At 36.0% G+C, this 21,460-nt stretch overlaps 1 protein-coding gene across 3 annotated transcripts in view; it reads right to left on the reverse strand.

The window, feature by feature from the left end:
- Positions 1 to 21,460, reverse strand: part of GRIA4 (glutamate ionotropic receptor AMPA type subunit 4) — a 515,737-nt gene that overhangs the window by 76,796 nt on the left and 417,481 nt on the right. For all 3 annotated transcript variants that reach the window (XM_060018030.1, XM_060018031.1, XM_060018032.1), the window contains exons 6-8: positions 13,243 to 13,401; positions 8,656 to 8,823; positions 437 to 541 (exon numbers count right to left, since the gene is read on the reverse strand). In XM_060018030.1, coding sequence (XP_059874013.1) covers positions 437 to 541; positions 8,656 to 8,823; positions 13,243 to 13,401 — 432 coding nt within the window. The remainder of the gene's footprint in view (positions 1 to 436; positions 542 to 8,655; positions 8,824 to 13,242; positions 13,402 to 21,460) is intronic.

Genomic DNA, 21,460 nt, shown 5'->3' on the forward strand with positions numbered 1-21,460 from the left:
AAATTAGTTCATTTCAGCTTTGGTACACCACTAAATATCAGTCATAGGACGCAAGAATTTATTTCAGCATGAATTATCAAGAAAGTATTATTTGTAAGTGTAGTTGACCCTTAATCAACACAGGTTTGAACTGCTCAGGTCCACTTTTACACGGATTCGTTTCATAGTAAATACTACAGTACTATACAATCTGTGGTTGGTTGAATCCTCGGATGTGGAACTGCAGCTATGGAGGAACCACATATATGGAGGGCCCACTAAAATTTAGACCTGGATTTTTGACTGTGTGGAGGGTCAGAGCCCCTAGCTCCCACTTTGTTCAAGGGTCAACCATATTCACAATTTTTAAAAAATGTAGACTATCCAGCTACCTTTCACCTATAAGGCTTTAAAAATGTCAAATGAAAACTAAGAAAACAGTTGAAGTGTGGCTCACCTTTCTAGGTCCTGTGCTCTTTAGCTCAAACACATCCATTGTGTAATTGACCCTACGTCCATAGTGGTCAAACTGAACATTTCCTGTCAGCCCTTGAATTTGAACCTATGAATGAAAAAGAAAATCCACACATGTAATCACTTGCCATTTTAATTACAGAAATCTTGACTTCATCTGCTAGGCTTATGACTACACATGGGTATGGAACTATAAATTATAAGCAACTCACTAAAAAACCATGGGATATTTGAGCTACTGGGATAGAATCTGAAAGAGGAATATCAAAGTAATATATAAGCAATTCTGTTATGTGTTTGGGAGATGAACATGTTTTATTTATTTATTTTTTATTATGAAGTTCCCATTGTAACTAACAGAATACTCCCTCAAAATTGTTTATAGGAATGGAAATATGGTTTGTTTTATAGTTACTTTTCTGTTTTATCTGCATATACATATAACAGATTAAATAGCCCTGATAACCACATCGGATCATATTTCTCCTCATTAATATTAAAATTAAGATATAAGAAATCCAGAAAAATAAACATATTTTTGAAAATATTCAAGTGTACTTTATTCCAAATTTCCTTTAATTCATTTATACTTAACTTACGTTCTGAATCCATGACATTTCAGAACATTTAAGATGTAATACTAAAAATACAGACATATCACATTAATCACTTGAAAAATGGTGTTAGTATTAACTATAAAAGACTAAAGTAAACAAACAATCCAAGGTTACAGGCAATTTAAAGATCTACTGAGAAGAGACCTTCAAGATGGTGGAGGAGTAAGACGTGGAGATCAACTTTCTCCCCACAAATACATTAGAAATACATCTACATGTGGAATAACTCCTACAGAACACCTACTGAATGCTGGCAGAAGACCTCAGACTTCCCAAAGGCAAGAAACTCCCCCATGTAACTGGGTAGGACAAAAGAAAAAGGAAAAAACAGAGACAAAAGAATAGGGACAGGACCTGCACCTCTGAGAGGGAGCCGTGAAGGAGGAAAACTTTCCACACACCAGGAAGCCCCTTCACTGTCGGAGATGGTGGGTGGTTGGGTGGAAACTTCGGAGCCATGGAGGAGAGCACAGCAACAGGAGTGCAGAGGGCAAAGCAGAGAGATTCCCACACAGAGGATCAGTGCCGACCAGCACTCTCCAACCTGAGAGGCCTGTCTGCTCACCTACCAGGGCGGGTGGGGTCTGGGAGCTGAGGATCTGGCTTTGGAGGCCAGATCCCAGGGAGAGGACTGGAGTTGGTTGCGTGAACACAGCCTGAAGGGGGCTAGTGCACCACAGCTAGCTGGAGGGAGTCTGGGAAAATGTCTGGAACTGCCTAAGAGGCAAGAGAACATTGTTTCAGGGTGCACAAGGAGAGGGGATTCAGAACACTGCCTAAACAAGCTCCAGAGATGGGCGCGAGCCACAGCTATCAGAGGAGACACCAGAGATGGGCATGAAATGCTAAGGTTTCTGCAGCAACCAACAAGAAGCCTGTGTGCAAGCACAGGTCACTATCCACATCTTCCCTCCTGGAGCCTGTTCAGCTCAACAGTTCCGGGGTCCCATGATCCAGGGACAACTTCCCCAGGAGAACACATGGCACACCTCAGACTGTCATGCCGGCCTCTGCCACTGCAGGCTGGCCCCGCATTCCGTACCCCTCCCTCCACCCAGCCTGAGTGAGCCAGAGCCCCCAGTCAGCTGCTTCTTTAACCCCATCCTGTCTGAGCAAAGAACAGACTCCCTCTGGTGACCTACACGCAGAGGCAGGGCCAAATCCAAAGCTGAACCCCAGGAGCTGTGCAAACAAAGAAGAGAAAAGGAAATTTCACCCAACAGCCTCAGGAGCAGCGGATTATATCTCCATAATCAATTTGATGTACCCTGCATCTCTGGAATACCTGAATAGACAACAAGTATTCCCAAAATTGAGGTGGTGGACTTTGGGAGCAACTGCAGACTTGGGGTTTGCTTTCTGCATCTAATTTGTTTCTGGTCTTCTGTTTATCTTAGTTTAGTATTTAGAGTTTATTATCATTGGTAGATTTGTTTATTGATTTGGTTGATCTCTTCCTCTTATTTTTTAATGGTTGCTCTCTTCCTCTTTTATATATATATATATATATATATATATATATATATATATATATATATATATATATTTCCTTTTTCTCTTTTTGTGAGTGTGTATGAGTATGGTTCTGTGTGTGATTTTGTCTGTAGAGCTTTGATTTTACCATTTGTCCTAGGGTTCTGTCTGTCCCTTTTTTTTTTTTGTACAGTTTTTAGCATTTGTTATAATTAGTGGATTTGTTTTTTGGTTTGGTCAAGATCCAACCTCATCTACCAGAACACAGGCAGCAGTCCACTCTACCAGGAAGCCTACACAGCCCACTGAACCAACCTCACCCACTGGGAAAGGACACCAAAAACTATGGGAACTATGAACCTGCAGCCTGTGAAAAGGAGAACCCAAACACAGTAAGTTAAGCAAAATGAGAAGACAGAAAACAGCACAGCAGATGAAGGAGCAAGGCAAAAACCAATCAGATCTAACTAATGAAGAGGAAATAGGCAGTCTACCTGAAAAGGAATTCAGAATAATGATAGTAAAGATGATCCAAAATCTTGGAAATAGAAGAGAGAAAACACAAGAAACGTTTAACAAGGACCTAGAAGAACTAAAAAGCAAACAAACAATGATGAACAAAACAATAAATGAAATTAAAAATTCTCTAGAAGCAAACAATAGCAGAATAACTGAGGCTGAAGAACAGATAAGTGACCTGGAAGATAAAATAGTGGAAATAACTATTGCAGAGCAGAATAAAGAAAAAAGAATGAAAAGAAATGAGGACAACAATTGTCTCAGAGACCTTTGGGACAACATTTAATGCACCAACCTTCGAATTATAGGGGTCCCAGAAGAAGAATTGAAAAAGAAAGGGACTGAGAAAATAGTTGAAGAGATTATAGTTGAAAACATCCCTAATATGGGAAAGGAAATAGTCAATCAAGTCCAGGAAGCAGAGAGAGTCCCATACAGGATAAATCCAAGGAGAAAAAGCCAAGACACATATTAATCAAACTATAAAAAATTAAATACAAAGAAAAAATATTACAAGCAGCAAGTGAAAAATGACAAATAACATACAAAGGAATCCCCATAAAGGTAACAGCTGATCTTTCAGCAGAAACTCTTCAAGCCAGAGAGAGTGGCAAGACATATTTAAAGTGATGAAAGGGAAAAACCTACAACCAAGATCACTCTATCTAGCAAAGATCTCATTCAGGTTTGATGGAGAAATTAAAATCTTTACAGACCAGTAAAAGCTAGGAAAATTTAGCACCACCAAATCAGCTCTGCAACAAATGCTAAAGGAACTTCTCTAGGCAGGAAACACAAAAGAAGGAAAAGACCTACAATAACAAACTCAAAACAATTGAGAAAATGGTAATAGGAACATATATATGGATAACTACCTTAAATGTAAATGGATTAAAAGCTCCAACCAAAAGACATAGGCTGGCTGAATGGATACAAAAAACAAGACCCATATATATGCTGTCTACAAGAGACCCACTTCAGACCTAGGGACACATACAGACTGAAAGTGAGGGGATGGAAAAAGATATTCCATGCAAATGGAAATCAAAAGAAAGCTGGAGTAGCAATACTCATATCAGATAAAATAGACTTTAAAATAAAGAATGTTACAAGAGACAAGGAAGGACACTACAAAATGAGCAAGAGATTAATCCAAGAAGATATAACAATTATAAATATATATGCACCCACCATAGGAGTACCTCAATACATAAGGCAAATGCTAACAGCTACAAAACAGAAAATCGACAGTAACACAATAATAGTAGGGGACTTTAACACCTCATTTACACCAATGGACAGATCACCCACACAGAAAATTAATAAGGAAATACAAGCTTTAAGTGACAAAATAGACCAGTTAGATTTAATTGATATTTGTAGGTCACTCCATTTGAAAACAGCAGATTACATTTTCTCTTCAAGTGGTCATGGAACATTCTCCAGGGTAGATCATATCTTAAGTCACAAATCAAGCCTTGGTAAATTTAAGAAAATTGAAATCATACCAAGTATCTTTCCCGAAACAACACTATGAGACTAGATATCAATTACAGGAAAAAATCTGTAAAAAATAAAAATACATGGAGGTTAAACAATACACTACTAAACAACCAAGTGATAACTGAAGAAAACAAAGAGGGAATCAAAAAATACCTAGAAACAAATGACAGTGAAAACACAACGACCCAAAACCTATGGGATGCAGCAAAAGCAGTTTTAAGAGGGAAGTTTACACCAATATAATCCTACCTCAAGAAACAAGAAACATTTCAAATAAACAACCTAAACTTACACCTAAAGCAATTAGAGAAAAAAGAACAAAGCAAACCACAAAGTTAGCAGAGGGAAAGAAATCATAAAGAACAGATCAGAAATAAATGGAAAAGAAATGAAGGAAACGATAGCAAAGATCAATAAAACTAAAAGCTGGTTGTTTGAAAAGATAAACAAAATTGATAAACCATTAGCCAGACTCATCAAGAAAAAAAGGGAGAAGACACAAATTCATAGAATTAGAATTGAAAAAGGAGAAGTAACAACTGACACTACAGGAAAACAAAGGATCATGAGATATTACTACAAGCAACTATATGCCAATAAAATGGACAACTTGGAAGAAATGAACAAATCTTAGAAAAGCACAACCTTCCGAGATTGAACTGGGAAGAAATAGAAAATATAAACAGACCTATCACAAGCACTGAAATTGAGACTGTGATTAAAAATCTTTCAACAAACAGAAGTCCAGGACCAGATGGCTTCGCAGGTGAATTCTATCAAACATTTAGAGAAGAGTTAACACCTATCCTTCTCAAACTCTTCCAAAATATAGCAGAGGGAGGAATACTCCCAAACTCATTCTATGAGGCCACCATCACCCTGATACCAAAACCAGACAAGGATATCACAAAGAAAGAAAATTACAGGCCAATATCACTGATGAACATAGATGCAAAAATCCTCAACAAAATACTAGCAAACAGAATCCAACAGCACATGAAAAGGATCATACACCATGATCAAGTGGGGTTTGTCTAGGAATGCAAGGATTCTTCAATATATACAAATAAATCAATGTGATATACCATATTGACAAATTGAAGTAGAAAAACCGTATTATCATCTCAATAGATGCAGAAAAAGCTTTTGACAAAATTCAACACCCATTTATGATAAAAACTCTCCAGGAGGTAGGCATAGAGGGAACTTACCTCAACATAATAGAGGCCATATGTGACAAACCCACAGCCAACATCGTTCTCAATGGTGAAAAACTGAAACCATTTCCTCTAAGATCAGGAACAAGACAAGGTTGTCCACTCTCACCCCTATTATTCAACATAGTTTTGGAAGTTTTAGCCACAGCAATCAGAGAAGATAAAGAAATAAAAGGAATCCAAATCGGAAAAGAAGAAATAAAGCTGTCACAGTTTGCAGATAACATGATACTATACATAGAGAATCCTAAAGATGCTACCAGAAAACTACTAGTAATAATAATTAATTAATAATAATTAATGCACAGAAATCTCTTGTATTCCTATACACTAATGATGAAAAGTCTGAAAGAGAGATTAAGGAAATACTGTCATTTACCACTGCAACAAAAAGAATAAAATAACTAGGAATAAACCTACCTAGGGAGACAAAAGATCTGTATGCAGAAAACTATGTGACACTGATGAAAGAAATTAAAATGATGCAAACAGATTGAGAGATAGACCTTGTTATTGGACTGGAAGAATCAACATTGTGAAAGTGGCTATACTACCCAAAGTAATCTACAGATTCAATGTAATCCCTATCAAAGTACCAATGACATTTGTCACAGAACTAGAACATAAAATTTCACAATTTGTATGGAAATACAAAAGACCCTGAATAGCCAAAGCATTCTTGAGAAAGAAGAACAGAGCTGGAAGAATCACGTTCCTGGTCTTCAGACTATACTACAAAGCTATAGTAATCAAGACAGTATGGTAATGGCACAGAAACAGAAATATAGATCAATGGAACAGGATAGAAGCCCAGAGGTAAACCCACGCACATATGGTCACCTTATCTTCGATAAAGGAGGCAAGAATATATAATGGAGAAAAGACAGTCTCTTCAATAAGTGGTTCTGGGAAAACTGGACAGCTACATGTAAAAGAATGAAATTAGAACACTTCTTAACATCATACACAAAAATAAACTCAAAATGGATTAAAGACCTAAATGTAAGGCCAGACAGTATAAAACTCTTAGAGGAAAACATAGGCAGAACACTCTATGACATAAATCACAGAAAGATCTGTTTTGACCCACCTCCTAGAGAAAGGGAAATAAAAATAAACAAATGGGGCCTAATGAAACTTAAAAACTTTTGCACAGCAAAGGAAACCACAAACAAGATGAAAAGACAACTCTCAGAATGGGAGAAAATATTTGCAAACGAAGCAACTGACAAAGGATTAATCTCCAAAATTTACAAGCAGCTCATGCAGCTCAATATGAAAAAAACAAAGAACTCAATCCAAAAATGGGCAGAAGACATAAATAGACATTTCTCCAAAGAAGATATACAGATTGCCAACAAACATATGAAAGGATGCTCAACATCACTTATCATTAGAGAAATGCAAATCAAAACTACAATGAGGTATCATGTCACACCGATCAGAATGGCCATCATCAAAAAACCTACAAACAATAAATGGTGAAGAAGGTGTGGTGAAAAGGGAACCCTCCTGCACTGTTGGTGGGACAGTAAATTGACACAGCCACTATGGAGAACAGTATGGAATTTCCTCAAAAAACTAAAAATAGAACTACCATACTACCCAGCAATCCCACTACTGGGCATATACCCTGAGAAAACCATAATTCAAAAAGAGTGATGTACCACAATGTTTATTGCAGCACTATTTACAATAGCCAGGACATGGAAGCAACCTAAGTGTCCATCGACAGATGAATGGATAAAGAAGATGTGGCACATATATACAATGGAATATTACTCAACCATAAAAAGAAATGAATTTGAGTTATTTGTGGTGAGGTAGATGGACCTAGATTCTGTCATACAGAGTGAAGTAAGTCAGAAAGAGAATAACAAGTACCATATGCTAACGCATATATATGGAATCTAAAAAACAAATGGTTCTGAAGAACCTAGGGGTAGGACAGGAATAAAGATGTAGACGTAGAGAATGGACTTGAGGACACAGGGAGGGGGAAGGGTAAGCTGGGACAAAGTGAGAGAGTGGCATGGACATATATACACTATCAAATGTAAAATACATAGCTAGTGGGAAACAGCTGCATAGCACAGGGAGATCAGCTTGGTGCTTTGTGACCACATGAAGCAGTGGGATAGGGAGGATGGGAGGGAGATGCAAGAGGGAGGAGATATGGGGATATATGTATATGTATAGCTGATTCACTTTGTTATAAAGCAGAAACTATCACACTATTGGAAAGCAATTATACCCCAATAAAGATGTTAAAAAAAGTAAATAAAGATCTACTGAGGTAGTCAGTAGATTAGTAGATTAATAGTGTTTGCCAATGTTTGAGGTTCTTCCTCATTCTTGGCCCAATGTAGGCTTGTACTTCTTGCACCCTTTTTGGTTAGCTAGGTCTATGTGACTCTTTCTGACAAATGAGTTGTAAACAGATGTGATGAGTGCCAGAGCATTTAATTGCCAATTAGAAAACTGCCCACAACTCTTTGCCCTTTGTAGCATTCAAGATGGTAGCTGCTATGTCAGCTTGGATCCCTGAGTGATTATAATAAACAAAGTGCCCCTACTAATCTGGTGATTGTGAGTGAGAAATACTCTTTTGATGTTTTAAGCCACTGAGACTTGGGGTTGTTTATTACTGTGGCATAACCAACTTATCCTGGCTAAGCATCTACATATCATATAAACATCAGTATTCTATCCAGTATCCTATTTAGAAAAGTCTCAGAAATGAAAATGGTTCAATATAATAAAATGACAATTGTAATATATATTTATTCACAGATAGATTATTCTGTTTTCTTGAATATGCCATTAAAAAATGACTGTGAAATAAATTGAATGTAAATAAAATTGTGTGTTACCTGTTTTAGCGTCCTCTCCATGTCAATCCCCTGGCCCCATGGAGCAGCAGGATTTGCCAGACAATCTCCAGCATTTCCTCTCCTGGAAATATCAATTTTCTGTCTCCTAAGACTTCGGAATGTTTCAGCCATCACAAGGACTCCATCATAAGTCAGAGCAGATGTATACTAACAAAATGAAAGTAATTATAATGGTAAATGTTAAATTCTTATCAATCACCGGAATTGGGGACTAGTCTGGGGACTCTGTTTGTTTATGACATAAAGTACCATGCTGCCAGAAGGGCAGTTAAATTACTGATAATTAATTGCCTCTAGCTTCAGAAATTTCTATTATTACTTTATTACAAAGACTGTATATCAATTCTTAACACTGTGGTTTTAAAAGGAGAAAACACACTCTGAAAAATAGAAATTCTAATGCACAATTTTCCATCAGTTGGGAGAAGCAAGGCCTCTAGGTGTGGTCTTTTTGTTGTGTCCAAGTGAAACAGCTAAAGTATAAAAAAAAAAAGACTAAATGCCGTAATCTCTTGCTGTGTTTGAACCCCTGGAGGGCTGGAATGTCTCACTCTTTCCTCCTCCAAATGCCCATCAGGAGTCCCTGAGATTTAATATATGTTTATTGACTTGGAGTATATAACTCTGTCCAGTTTCTCAGAAGAATGAGTGGGAATGTTTACTGTTACTCAGATATAGAATGCCAGAAATAACATCTATTTATTTAAAAAGTGTGTATACACATGGTTAAATAAGCACAAGTATTGTTATGTCCATGCCTGTTGAGTGTGCTCAGGAAGGTTAAGTCATTTCTCTAAGTTTTTATCATAACTTAGGATACAGTGGAGAAATGAAGTATAGATCATCTGCTTTCTGATGATTGTCCCATGCTTCTCTTTGAGAAAAGACAAAACTCTCAGGAAAAGATTATTAAGGTTAGGAGAGGAAATGAGGAAAATCTGAGAAGAAAATGTGATTTGTTTAAGCTGAAAATAAAAAGAACAGGGAACATTTGTAAAGTTTGATTAGAAAATTCCTAAACATATGAAACATATGGAACAATTCTCTTGTGTGGCAGAGCATCAACTGCTAGTCATAAGAAAAAAATACATTATCTCTTTCAGGAATTCCATATGGTCAATTCTATATGATTAACACATTCTAAGCCTATACGAGAGGTACTTTTGTGCTATGGAATGTGGAAAATGATCCTGAATTGCTGCTTATAAATTAATAAAAATCGTTTGAAATTTAAATCATAGAAAGTAAACTTAGGCAATATACCTGCTAAGCATAGCAGTCAGCGATCCTGGGAAGAGAAGGACTAAAACATGGATAAGATAAAGAATATAAATTCTAACAAAGAACCTTTCAATGTCAGAGAATCTAATTAAAGCTTCATCAGAAAGATTTATGTGTGACTTATAAATTATAAGCCTTGCTATATATTCTTCAAGGACATGACAAAATAGGTTTAATGATAAGCATACACCTTCATATTTGGAATGGGATGGTCGAAGGAAATTAAGGTACTTAACCAAGGTACTCAGCCAAAAATGGACATACCTCCTCCACTGCCTGGAGCAACATACCTTTGAGTAGAGAAAGCCATCAAATCATCTTTCTGGATGGCAAGAAAATAAAAACAAGTAATAAAGTAGAACTTATCAAAGATATAAAGGGCAAGAGAAAATATGCAATGCTAGCATTTTAGGATCAAGGAGAAGAAAAGAAAACTATTGTTGCTTTTCTAATAGGAAGAAAGAAGCTGAGAGATATGACTCCAAAAAAGCAAAAGCACTTGCTGTGTTTTAAAAAGTCCATTCATTTTTATGAAACAAGTGAACTAGAAAAGAGAACAGATATCGTATAGAGTGGAGCAGAGAAAAGCAGACATTCAGCCAGAGTGGCAAAAGCTTTTGACGGGTCATAGAGCTGATAGATGGAAAGAAGCAGTAGTTTAAACTGGTTTTACCATTTTAAAGGATTTCATTCTTTTCCATGTGTCTTATTGTGCTGAAGTCCAAGAAACCATATTTATGGGCACGCATTTCTAGATGGTATCTAGAAATTCTTATTAAACATACTCTTCATTTTGGAGGAGAGTAAAACTAAGTCTTGACCTAGAGCTATTCACTGCTTTAACCAGTGATTAGAATGGTGGGATGAATTCTGTTTATCAACATTTGTATATAAAAATATAGAGTTTGGCAGAATCACAGCACAGTGGCAAGAATTTAGGTTTTGAGAACTAGGTGAATTCTAATTCTGCTACTCATAGTTTTATGGGAATATGTTGTACATTTTTCAGCTATGAAGCAGAACAAAATCAAATAAAATAATGACTATCTTCTGTGGTACTTGTGAGGATTGAATTTCATAGCATATCTGAGAGCTAGATACTGGCTAGGAATGGTGAAGACTACAAAGATGGCCCAAAAGATGGCTGTCTAGTGCTCCTCAGTACAAGAAAGCTGTGATGTGTCTTATGGAAAAAAATACATGTTAGATAAGCTTTGTTCAGGCTTGAGTTATACTGCTATTGGCCATGAATTCAATGTTAATTTATTGACAATGTTTTAAATAAGATATCTTTAAACAGAAACACAGATAAAACAAAGTGTTATGTTTTGATTGTTTGACAAAAATGTAGTGACCTAACCTTGTAATTTCCCCTAGGAGTAAGTGTTCAGTATTCACTCATTCAGTGTTCATGGCAACTTTATAGAATGGGACTACCATGAACAATAAGAACTGGCTATATCTATTTATTAAATGGCCACTGGGTGCCTACTATTACGCTAAGAAAACTCTGAAAGATGAGAAAATTATATGTATTTACATATAAAACAAAGTGCCCAAAGCTTTGACATAGATAAGTCTGGTTGGAGATGATCAAATAGTAAACATTGTGATAGGCTAAAGGCAAGATAGGGAAGGACAAACGACACCAGTGTGTCCAGACAGGAGGACCACAGTGGACACATATTATTACATATTATCACTGAAATGAAAAAAGTCACAAGGTGCTGCAAAACACTGCCAAGAAGTTTGAAGCCCATTCTACATACTAAAACTGTAAGGGTAAAAAGAACTTGAAGAGATGGTTTACAGAAAAAATGCTGAGATAAAATATGGCTGAGAAAAAAATGTGAGGAAGGAAGAAATACAAATAGAGAAGAGAAGGGCAAGGGAGTCTCTACATACATTGATGACAGAATGAGGGGAATATCTGTAAAGCAAACTGTCCCAATGAGTTTAGAAGGAAGCTTTACACTTTTCTCCTTGTGTATTAATACTTGATATAATTGAGCTTTTGGGATGATTTTTCTCTGAACCAGCTTGAAGGCAAAAAGACTAAAAGACTTCTCAAGTTTCTTTTAATCCTGAAGGTGGTTTACATCTTGAAAATTTTTTGGCTTTTTAATATGCTTTCATATGTATTATCTAAGCATGAGAAGTGGTGTAATATAGTGGACAATGCACTTGTCTAAGACTCAGGGAACCCATGACTTGGTCCTGGGCATTCCACAAACCTGGTCCTTGACTCAGGGACAGCCAATTAACATACCATTTAATATCTTGTATTTATTAATCTGTAAAATCAGAGGGTTGGACTACAGTGTTTGAGCATAGTGGATACTCAATAAATGCTTTCTTTTGAAATTCCATGCTTCTATAGAGTAGTGAAAATGTTATGACTAGCCAAATTCCTATATTACAGAGAAGAAATTGACATGGATAGTAGAGAAAGTTTTATAATTAGGAAATGGAAGAACCGACTTGCTCTACCCCTAGATCATAGTTTTCTAGGCTAGAATTTCCAAATTATATTTGAAAACTTTTTACTAGAATACACAGTGAGAGATTAGTAAAAGTTGTTGAAATGATGAAACCTTTTTATGTAGGAATTCAAAACCATGTAGGAGTTGGAGTTTAAGAAACATTATGCCATTATTTACATGATATCTAAGGAAGTCATCTATCTCTTCAGGAGAGAAAAAAATGTGCTTATGATCAGAAATTTACCAGCTTCCTTTGTAGATACCAATAACATACTTCTGTAATGTCTGTCACATAAAATTTAAAAATCTGACATTTTACTGTTAACTTGAAAGAGAAATTTTGCAGAAGCTTATACATTTTACATTTCTACCAATTTCCCAATTTCCCTACTCATTGTAAATCACTTTGCAAATATATTTTTATCTGGGTGGAATAGCTACCAGTGGTTGTTCACATTTGAAATATTTAGTTAACAAAATTTTTTTAAAAAGCATACAATTTCTTCATGGAAATTCATACACAAAGTAATCATAAAATAATATAAAAACATAATATAATATATATAATATATAATATAATATAGTAAACTACTTGAACTAATGTCTAACAACTCCTCTCTTAAATATAGAAATTTAGAAGTTATTAAGGGCTGTGTGACAAATAGTGAAAAAATATTTCTGCCCTATGCCACATTGTGTCTGGCAAAATATTACTAGGAAAACTGCATAATGAGCTTTCTACCTTAAATTTTAAAAAATACTAAAAATTCTAAAAATAGATAAGATAAAAACAAACAAATACCTTTGGAGGTGTCTCGGATCCTGGATATTCTCTCTGATCTAGTTTCTTCCAGCGATCCATTAATTTGGTTACCATAGGTGTATTAAAATCTACTAACTGGAATCCTGTAACATTGGCTCCACCATGTATAAACCTCTCAAGAGAAATATCCTTGAATCCCTATAAAAATCAATATGACAGTTTGTTTATTATTTATTTATTTATTATATACATTTATTATTATATACATTATTATTATATATACATTTATTATTATACATTTTGGCTCTTCAATGGTAACATAAATTGGTAATCAATATGATTTCTAATAAAGTGATGGCTAGAAACAGATGGAAGATCCAATTTAGCTGTTAAATTCTGTCATTCAAAATTTAATATATGACACCACATCAACAAAAGAAAAGACAAAGGTCACATGATCATCTCAATAGATACAGAGAAAGCATTTGACAAAATTCACCATCCACTCATGATAAAAATTCTCACCAAAGTGGGTATAGAGGATACATATATCAACATAATAAAAGCTATTTATGACAAACCCACAGCCAACATAATACTCAATGGTGAAAAGCTGAAAGCCTTCTTGCTAAAATCTGGAGCAAGACAAGGATGCCCACTCTCACCACTTCTATTTAACATAGTATTGGAAGTCCTAGCCACAGCAATCAGAGAAGAAAAAGAAATAAAGTGTATCCAAATTGGTAGGGAAGAGGTAAAATTGTCATTATATGCAGATGACATGATACTATATACAGAAAAATCCTAAAAACTCCACATAAAAACTACTAGATATGATAAAGGATTCAGCAAGGTAGAAGGATGCAAGATTAACATACAGAAATCTGTTGCCTTTCTTTACACTAACAATAGATATCTGAAAGCAAAAGTGTAAAAAATAAACTTTCAAAATCACATCAAAAAAATTTAAAATACCTAGACATAAACTTGACCTCAGAGGTGAAAGACTTATATCCTAAGAACTATAAAACAATGATAAAGGAAATTGAAGATGATTCAAAGAAATGGAAGGATATCCCATGCTCTTGGATTGGAAGAATTAACATTGTTAAAATGACCATACTATCTAAAGTACATACAGATTTAATGTGATGCTTATCAAATTAGCCATGCCAGTTTTCATAGAACTAGAATGAATAATCCTAAAATTTATATGGAACCACAAAGGACCCATAATTGAAAAGCAATCTTGAAGAAAAAGAACAATGGTGGAGGCATAACCGTCACAGATTTCAGACAGTACTACAAAGCTACAGTAACCAAAACAGCATGGTCTTGGCACAAAAACAGACATACGGATCAATGGAACATAATAGAGAGCCCAGAAAAAAACCCACACACCTACAGTCAGTTAATCTTTGACAAAGGAGGCAAGAATATACAATGGAGAAAAGACAGTCTCTTCAGCAAGTAGTTTTGAAAAAGCTGGACAGCTGCATATAAATCAATGAAGTTAGTATATCCCCACACACCATACACAAAAATAAATTCAGAATGGCTTAAAGACTTAAATATAAGAAATGATCCCATAAAACTCCTAGAAGAGAACATAAGCAAAACAATCTCTGACGTAAATTGAACAATGTTTCATAGGTCTCCCAAGGCAAAGTAAATAAAACCAAAAATAAACAAATTGGACCTAATCAAACTTAAAAGCTTTTGCGCAGTAAAGGAAATCATAAATAAGATGAAAAGACAACCTACAGAATGGGAGAAAATATTTGCAAATGATGCAACCAACAAGGACTTAATTTCCAAAATATACAAACAGCTCATACAGCTTAATAGCAAAAAAACCACAAACAACCCAATCAAAAAATGGGCAGAAGACCTAAACAAACATAATAGACATGTTTCCAAAGAAGATATACAGATGGCCAAAAGGCACATGAAAAAATGCTCAACATTTTTAATTATTAGAGAAATGCAAATCAAAATCACAATGAGGTATCACCTCACACAAATCAGAATGGCCATCTTCAAAAAGTACAAATAATAAATGCTGGAAAGGGTGTGGAGAAAAAGGAACCCTCTTACACTGTTGGTGGGAATGTAAATTGGTGTAGCCACTATGGAGAACAGTATGGAGGTTCCTTAAAAACTAAAAATAGAGTTACCGTATGATCCAGCAATTCTACTCTGGGACATATATCTAGAGAAAACTCTAATTTGAAGACATTTGCACCCCAGTGTTCATAATAGCTCTATTTACAGTAGCCAAGACTGGAAGCAACCTAAGTGTCCATCGACAGATGAATGGATAAAGAAGATGTGGTAAATATACACTATGGAATATTACTTAACCATAAAAAGAATGAATGCATGCAGCAACATGGATAGACCCAGAGATTATCATACTAAGTGAAGTAAGTCAGATGGAGAAGGACAAATATCATATTATATCAGTTATATGTGGAATCTGAAAAAATGCTACAAATGAATTTATCTACAAGACAGACTCAACAGACATAGAAAACAAACTTATGGTTACCAAAGGGGAAGGGGTGTGAGGGATAGATTAAGAGTTTGGGATTAACAGAAACACGCTATTACATATAAAATAGATAAACAACAAGAGCCTACCATATAGCACAGGGAACTCTATTCAATATTTTGTAATAATCTATAATGGAAAAAATCTGAAAAAAAAATATACACACATATGTGTGTGTGTATATAACTGAATCACTTTGCTCTATACATGAAACTAACATATTACAAATCAACTATATTTCAATAAAAAATCTAATACCTGAGAAAAGGATATAAGTATTTCTAGTTCAGTTCAACTCAATTTAACAAGTATTTCTGAAATGGCTCTGAGTGCCTTTTATGAAGCATGGAGGAGGATATAGGAGATGAATGAAAGCATCAAAAAGTCTTCTGTTGATAATATAATTGCCCTCTGATATAGATAAGCAGATATGTGTCTCATGTGAAAATGCATCTTATATCAAGGTATAATGGTACCCTGAGTCTGTAATGGGTAAAACTTTTTAGGGAGGTTCAGTTTAATTACAAAGTGGTTTTAAAGCAGACAGAGATGGCGACTTGAACTAGAGAGGGTGAAAGCTTTGATTACATCAGTCACTACAACCCTCGTAGTCCTGGGAAATGGCAGTGGACAAGAAGAGAGCAAATAGGCCATTCATGTGTGATAGGGAAAAATATGGGGCCCACCAGGTGGAGTGAGGAAGGTGGCAGGAAAGGGTGTCATCTCACTTGGCCCAGAAGTAGTTATCTGAGTTTAAAAAATTCTGGAAAGTTATTTATTTTCTAACTGTATCTTTCTATCATCTATCTATCTATCTCACTATCATCTATCTTCCATATAGTTTATTTTAGAACAGGCCCTCTCTTTTCCATTAAGAATTTAAGGTACATTACAAAAATACACACCCAATTTTGTAAACAAATAATTACAGGAAGAAGGCAAAAAGTGTATTACAGAAGTGAATTCATAAAACCAAATATATTAGCTCTGAGAAAAGTAAACCACACACACACACACACACACACACACACGAGTTTGAAGGATCTGTGCTTTCTTTCTTTTCTGTTCCCTCTTAGTATTTAGGAAACTTTCTTTTGAAAATGTGAATTTGATTCAGTCATGTTGAGAAAACTAAGGGAAAGTGTTTTGTCTATCTATCTATCTATCTACCTACCTACCTACCTATCTATTTATTTATTTATTTATTGGTCAAAGTAAAATATGCAGCAGTGACCCTACAGTATAGTAAGATTCAGGGAGAAGAGGAAGACCTATCCTCCTGCATATGTCTCAGCCATGATTTTGGAAACTTCTCTGTGTTTTATTTTAATAACAAAGGAGACTGTCTTACTAGCCAATATATGCACGTTACTTTCTGGCTATCTAAAAAGAAACAGACCAGTCTATTGGCAACTAAGGAAGGTTGCTATAGAAAGACCCAGGAGTGTGTATTCATAGTTAATATTGCTGCTGGGCTTATTAGGTACCAGGCACTGTGCTAAGCACATTTCGCAGATTATCAATCTAGTTTAGTTCTCATAACAAACTTATGAGATAGATCTTATTATTAGCCTTATCTTACAAAAAAGGAAACTGAGAATCAGTGGAGATCTATTTAAGATCTCCCAGCAAATACATATTAGAACCAAAAGACTCTTAAGTTTGTGTTTTTAACCCCATGGTCTTGTGTATTCTTACACAAATATGAGTTTTCAATTTTGGTATTTATCATATCCATAGGAGAGGCAGGGAGAAAGTGTAGAAAACAACCCAGGCTTTGAATCCCACTTCTGTAACTTTCTAACCTTAGGTTTCCCACATGCAAAATAAGAATGATAATGCTAAAGCAGCTAGCATCTGGTTTAAATTCAGTAAATAATAGATATTAATTAATTCATTCAACAAATATTTATTGCATGCTTATTATATCCTAGCTAATTTGACAGTTCATCAGTAATATTCTCATTTCACTGGGAAAGAAACTAGACACCAGAAATTAAATCCATGTTTTTGAAATTGGAAAAACACTGTTTGTCAATTTCTAGCTAGTAAAATGTCAGTTGAACATTTGTTTGTTTCTATGAGAAGATAAGGCAGAGAGAGGCAGGAAAATAATTTCAATTTTCTAAAAGACACAGTGATTCAACTATTGCATTAGCTGCTAATTGATGACATTTTATTTTATTTTAGCAGTGGCTGAAATAAAAGGCCTGCCAAGTTTTCTTTGATAGAGTTATCCCACAGCTGCAATACACACAGGCAAAAAACTGCAGCCTTCAGAAAAGTCATCTGATGTAAAGTCTAACTGATAAATAACAGTTCACATCTCTCTGATTCCATTCTGCTGCTATGCTGAAGGTAAAGGTGAAAATATTACCACATCTGATTACAAGCTCCTTTTAGTTATGATCTGAAAGAATGGTGGGTGGCTCAGTTAATTTTAGCTATGTCTGAGTACAGGCAATATTTTTTCCTTCATATATTTTAAAATAATTTTATACAGCAAATTGATAGGATCTAGATTGTGAAGCAGTTTTCTTGGAAACGGTTACTTTGGTGACTGTTTAGATTTCAGTTTTTACCCAGAGAATATTGTGGAACTGAAAGTTCTGAGAAACACTGTAATAAAATTGTAACTCTACAGTCCTGGGGCAGTGAGGGGAGGTGGTCAGTGGCTAAGTAACTAAGTAAATAATGTCCCACAGGCAGAGGGGAAACCAGGGTAGAGGCCTTCGGCTTGTTGAAATGGGCTATTCAACAATGCTTGCATTTCACAATGGTCAGTGACATCCTAATAAAATATTAATTTCCAACTTGGTTTTCCTTTTAATTTTCACTTAGAGTTCATACATCCTCTGGGAATAGGGGGAAAGTGAAATTAATAAATTATAGAACTTCAGATATCTTGATGATTACTGATGTAAATCTATATACATCCATCACATCATAGGTATTTTATAAATACTTATTTTATGTTTTTTCTAATTAAGATAACATTTCTGCTGTTTTGAATTTCAGGTTCACAGGTTGACTAAATCATACTGAGACAGCTCGGGTGCAGTTAAAAAGAAGGAACCTTAAATAGAATGGGAAAGATTCTGTCTTAACACCTTTTAAAAATTAGGTTAGGGGGGCTTCCCTGGTGGCGCAGTGGTTGAGAGTCCGCCTGCCTATGCAGGGGACGCGGGTTCGTGCCCCGGTCCGGGAGGATCCCACGTGCCGCGGAGCGGCTGGGCCCGTGGGCCATGGCCGCTGAGCCTGCGCGTCTGGAGCCTGTGCTCCGCAACGCGAGAGGCCGCAGCAGTGAGGGGCCCGCGTGCCGCAGAAAGGAAAAAGGGAAAAGGAGAAAAAAAAAAAAAAAAAAAGTCTATTAAAAAAAAAAAAATTAGGTTAGGGCTTCCCTGGTGGCGCAGTGGTTGAGAGTCCGCCTGCCGATTCAGGGGACACGGGTTCGTGTCGCAGTCCGGGAAGATCCCTCACGCCGCGGAGCGGCTGCGCCCATGAGCCATGGCTGCTGAGCCTGAGCGTCCGGAGCCTGTTGCTCCGCAATGGGAGAGACCACAACAGTGAGAGGCCCACATACCGCAAAAAAACAAAAAAACAAAAATTAGGTTAAAAATTGACTTAAAGGATGTGGTTTTGATGATCATGTAGATAGATGGTGGAGTCAGACATGCTCAATGCAGAAAAGTTGAAAAATATAGGAAGCACCAAGCAAAAAGTAAAATAATGTCTCCAAATTAATGGAATCTTTAACTGGGGTCATTGCACTTGAGTAAAAACTTGCTAGACTCCAAATTTCAAAAATTGAGTTTTAGTCTCCATTCTTACTAACCAGACACCTAAATGTGGACATCACTTTCCTCTCTGTATATTAATTTCCTTACATTCTAAATGAAGCATGAATGGTGTGTGCATGTGTGTGTCTGTGTGTGGTGGTGTGGAATAGGTAAGGAATAGATTCTGTTAATTTTTAATGATATATTCTGAACATTCTATAATTTTATACTACTTTATGACAGAGCCAGGCGTTTTCCTAGATGTGATAGTAAATTTTAAATGATAGATTTTAAGAATGTGCCTTGAAGGAAATTGCCTTGGAACAAACATCAACAGTTCCTTATTGCTACTGTTGGCCATATTTAAATCATCTGACTGCTGGAGGAGAGATGAAGAATGCTCTGAATATAAATACAGAGAATGTTTGTAAGGTCAAATTTCCCCTTAAGGGTGGTATAGGAAATGCTTAAATTAATGGTCACTTTGTGGCTATATAACTTATTTACTAATCTGGAGTTTATTTATTTATTTGAATTTATTTATTCTTTGCAACTAGACAGCACAGAGCTTCAATCTTGATTTTGAGACTTAGATGTGTGTGATCTTGGGTAAATTATACTGAACCCCATTTTCTGATCTATGTTTATCTATTTTGAGGATTAATTTGAAAAATTATAGTAACAAAATAAATGCAGTGACATAAGCTGGGTGCTGGAGGATAAAAAGCCATTCAACCCATAAAGAGTAAGGATAATGGCCCTTTTTACAAGGTCAAAAAAGACATTGTTCCTGCCCTTAATGATCTTGTGAGGTGCTAATGTTTCATTTGCCGCTAGGCTACAGGAAGTTGGACAATACCTGGCACAGAGGAAGTATAAAAAATGATTTCATAAAGGAAAACAATGAATGCATTCTGTACTATTAGTGTACAGGGTGATTTGTGAACCCAGAAGAGTGGCTATCTGATTAGGTATATAAGGACAGCTTTCTAAAAGAAGTAACTGTTAATTAAGACTGGGTGGGGTAAGTGCTTCCTGGTGTAGAAAACAGCATAAGCTAAAGCTGCAAACATAAAAGCAACATTAGGTCTGGGAATTAATTTGGTTTTAGGAAGGGACACATATAGGGTGGAGTGGGAGAGAGGCTCTTGGGTTAAGCAGGGATAAATCTTAAAGAGCTTTGTACATTAAGGTAAGTAGTGTAATACTTTATCCTAAAGGATTTTAGTAGTGTGGTACTTAGATTTAGAATGCTTACTCTGATAGGAGATGGTAACAATGGGTGCAATTGCAGTATGTCATTTTGAGAGAAATGCAAGAAGTCAGTGGCAGGATGAGATGGAAGCAGGTAGAGTTGGAAAGACCAAGGGGTCTTTCCCTTTTATGAAGAGCATGAATTCTTTTACTGAATTTACAGCCTGGAGCCAATGAAAATAATTTAAGCAGGGGAATGAAATAATCATACATGTCTTTGAAAAATAACAGGGAGCAAAGTGAACAAACTGGAAAAGAGAAAGTGCAAGGGCAAAGTAGGCAAGTAATTTTCTTATTTAAATCTGAAAAACAGACTACATTGAACCACCAGATAGTTTTCCTGTATCTAATTTTCTTTGAAATTTCTAGAACAGAGCTTAATTGATTGAGATACAATATGCTTTCACCAGTACCTCTAGATGTGTAAATAAAACATACATATACCCACATATTTTGGGCACCCTAGCCCTGGGGTCCAACACTGGGAAGATGAATCCCCTTAGCTGATTTGGAAACCAGTGGCACTAACAGTAGGCCTGTAAGAAACATAGACTGCTCATGAAGAACACAAACACACTTGCTTACCTGTGGGAACAAGGAAGAAGAAGCAAATTGAAACAGCCTGGAACTCTGGCCAGTTACCCATGACTGCCCCAGCATGTGCCCTGGT

This window comes from Delphinus delphis, chromosome 8 (genome assembly GCF_949987515.2).
Source record: "Delphinus delphis chromosome 8, mDelDel1.2, whole genome shotgun sequence".
NCBI classification, from domain to species: domain Eukaryota; kingdom Metazoa; phylum Chordata; class Mammalia; order Artiodactyla; family Delphinidae; genus Delphinus; species Delphinus delphis.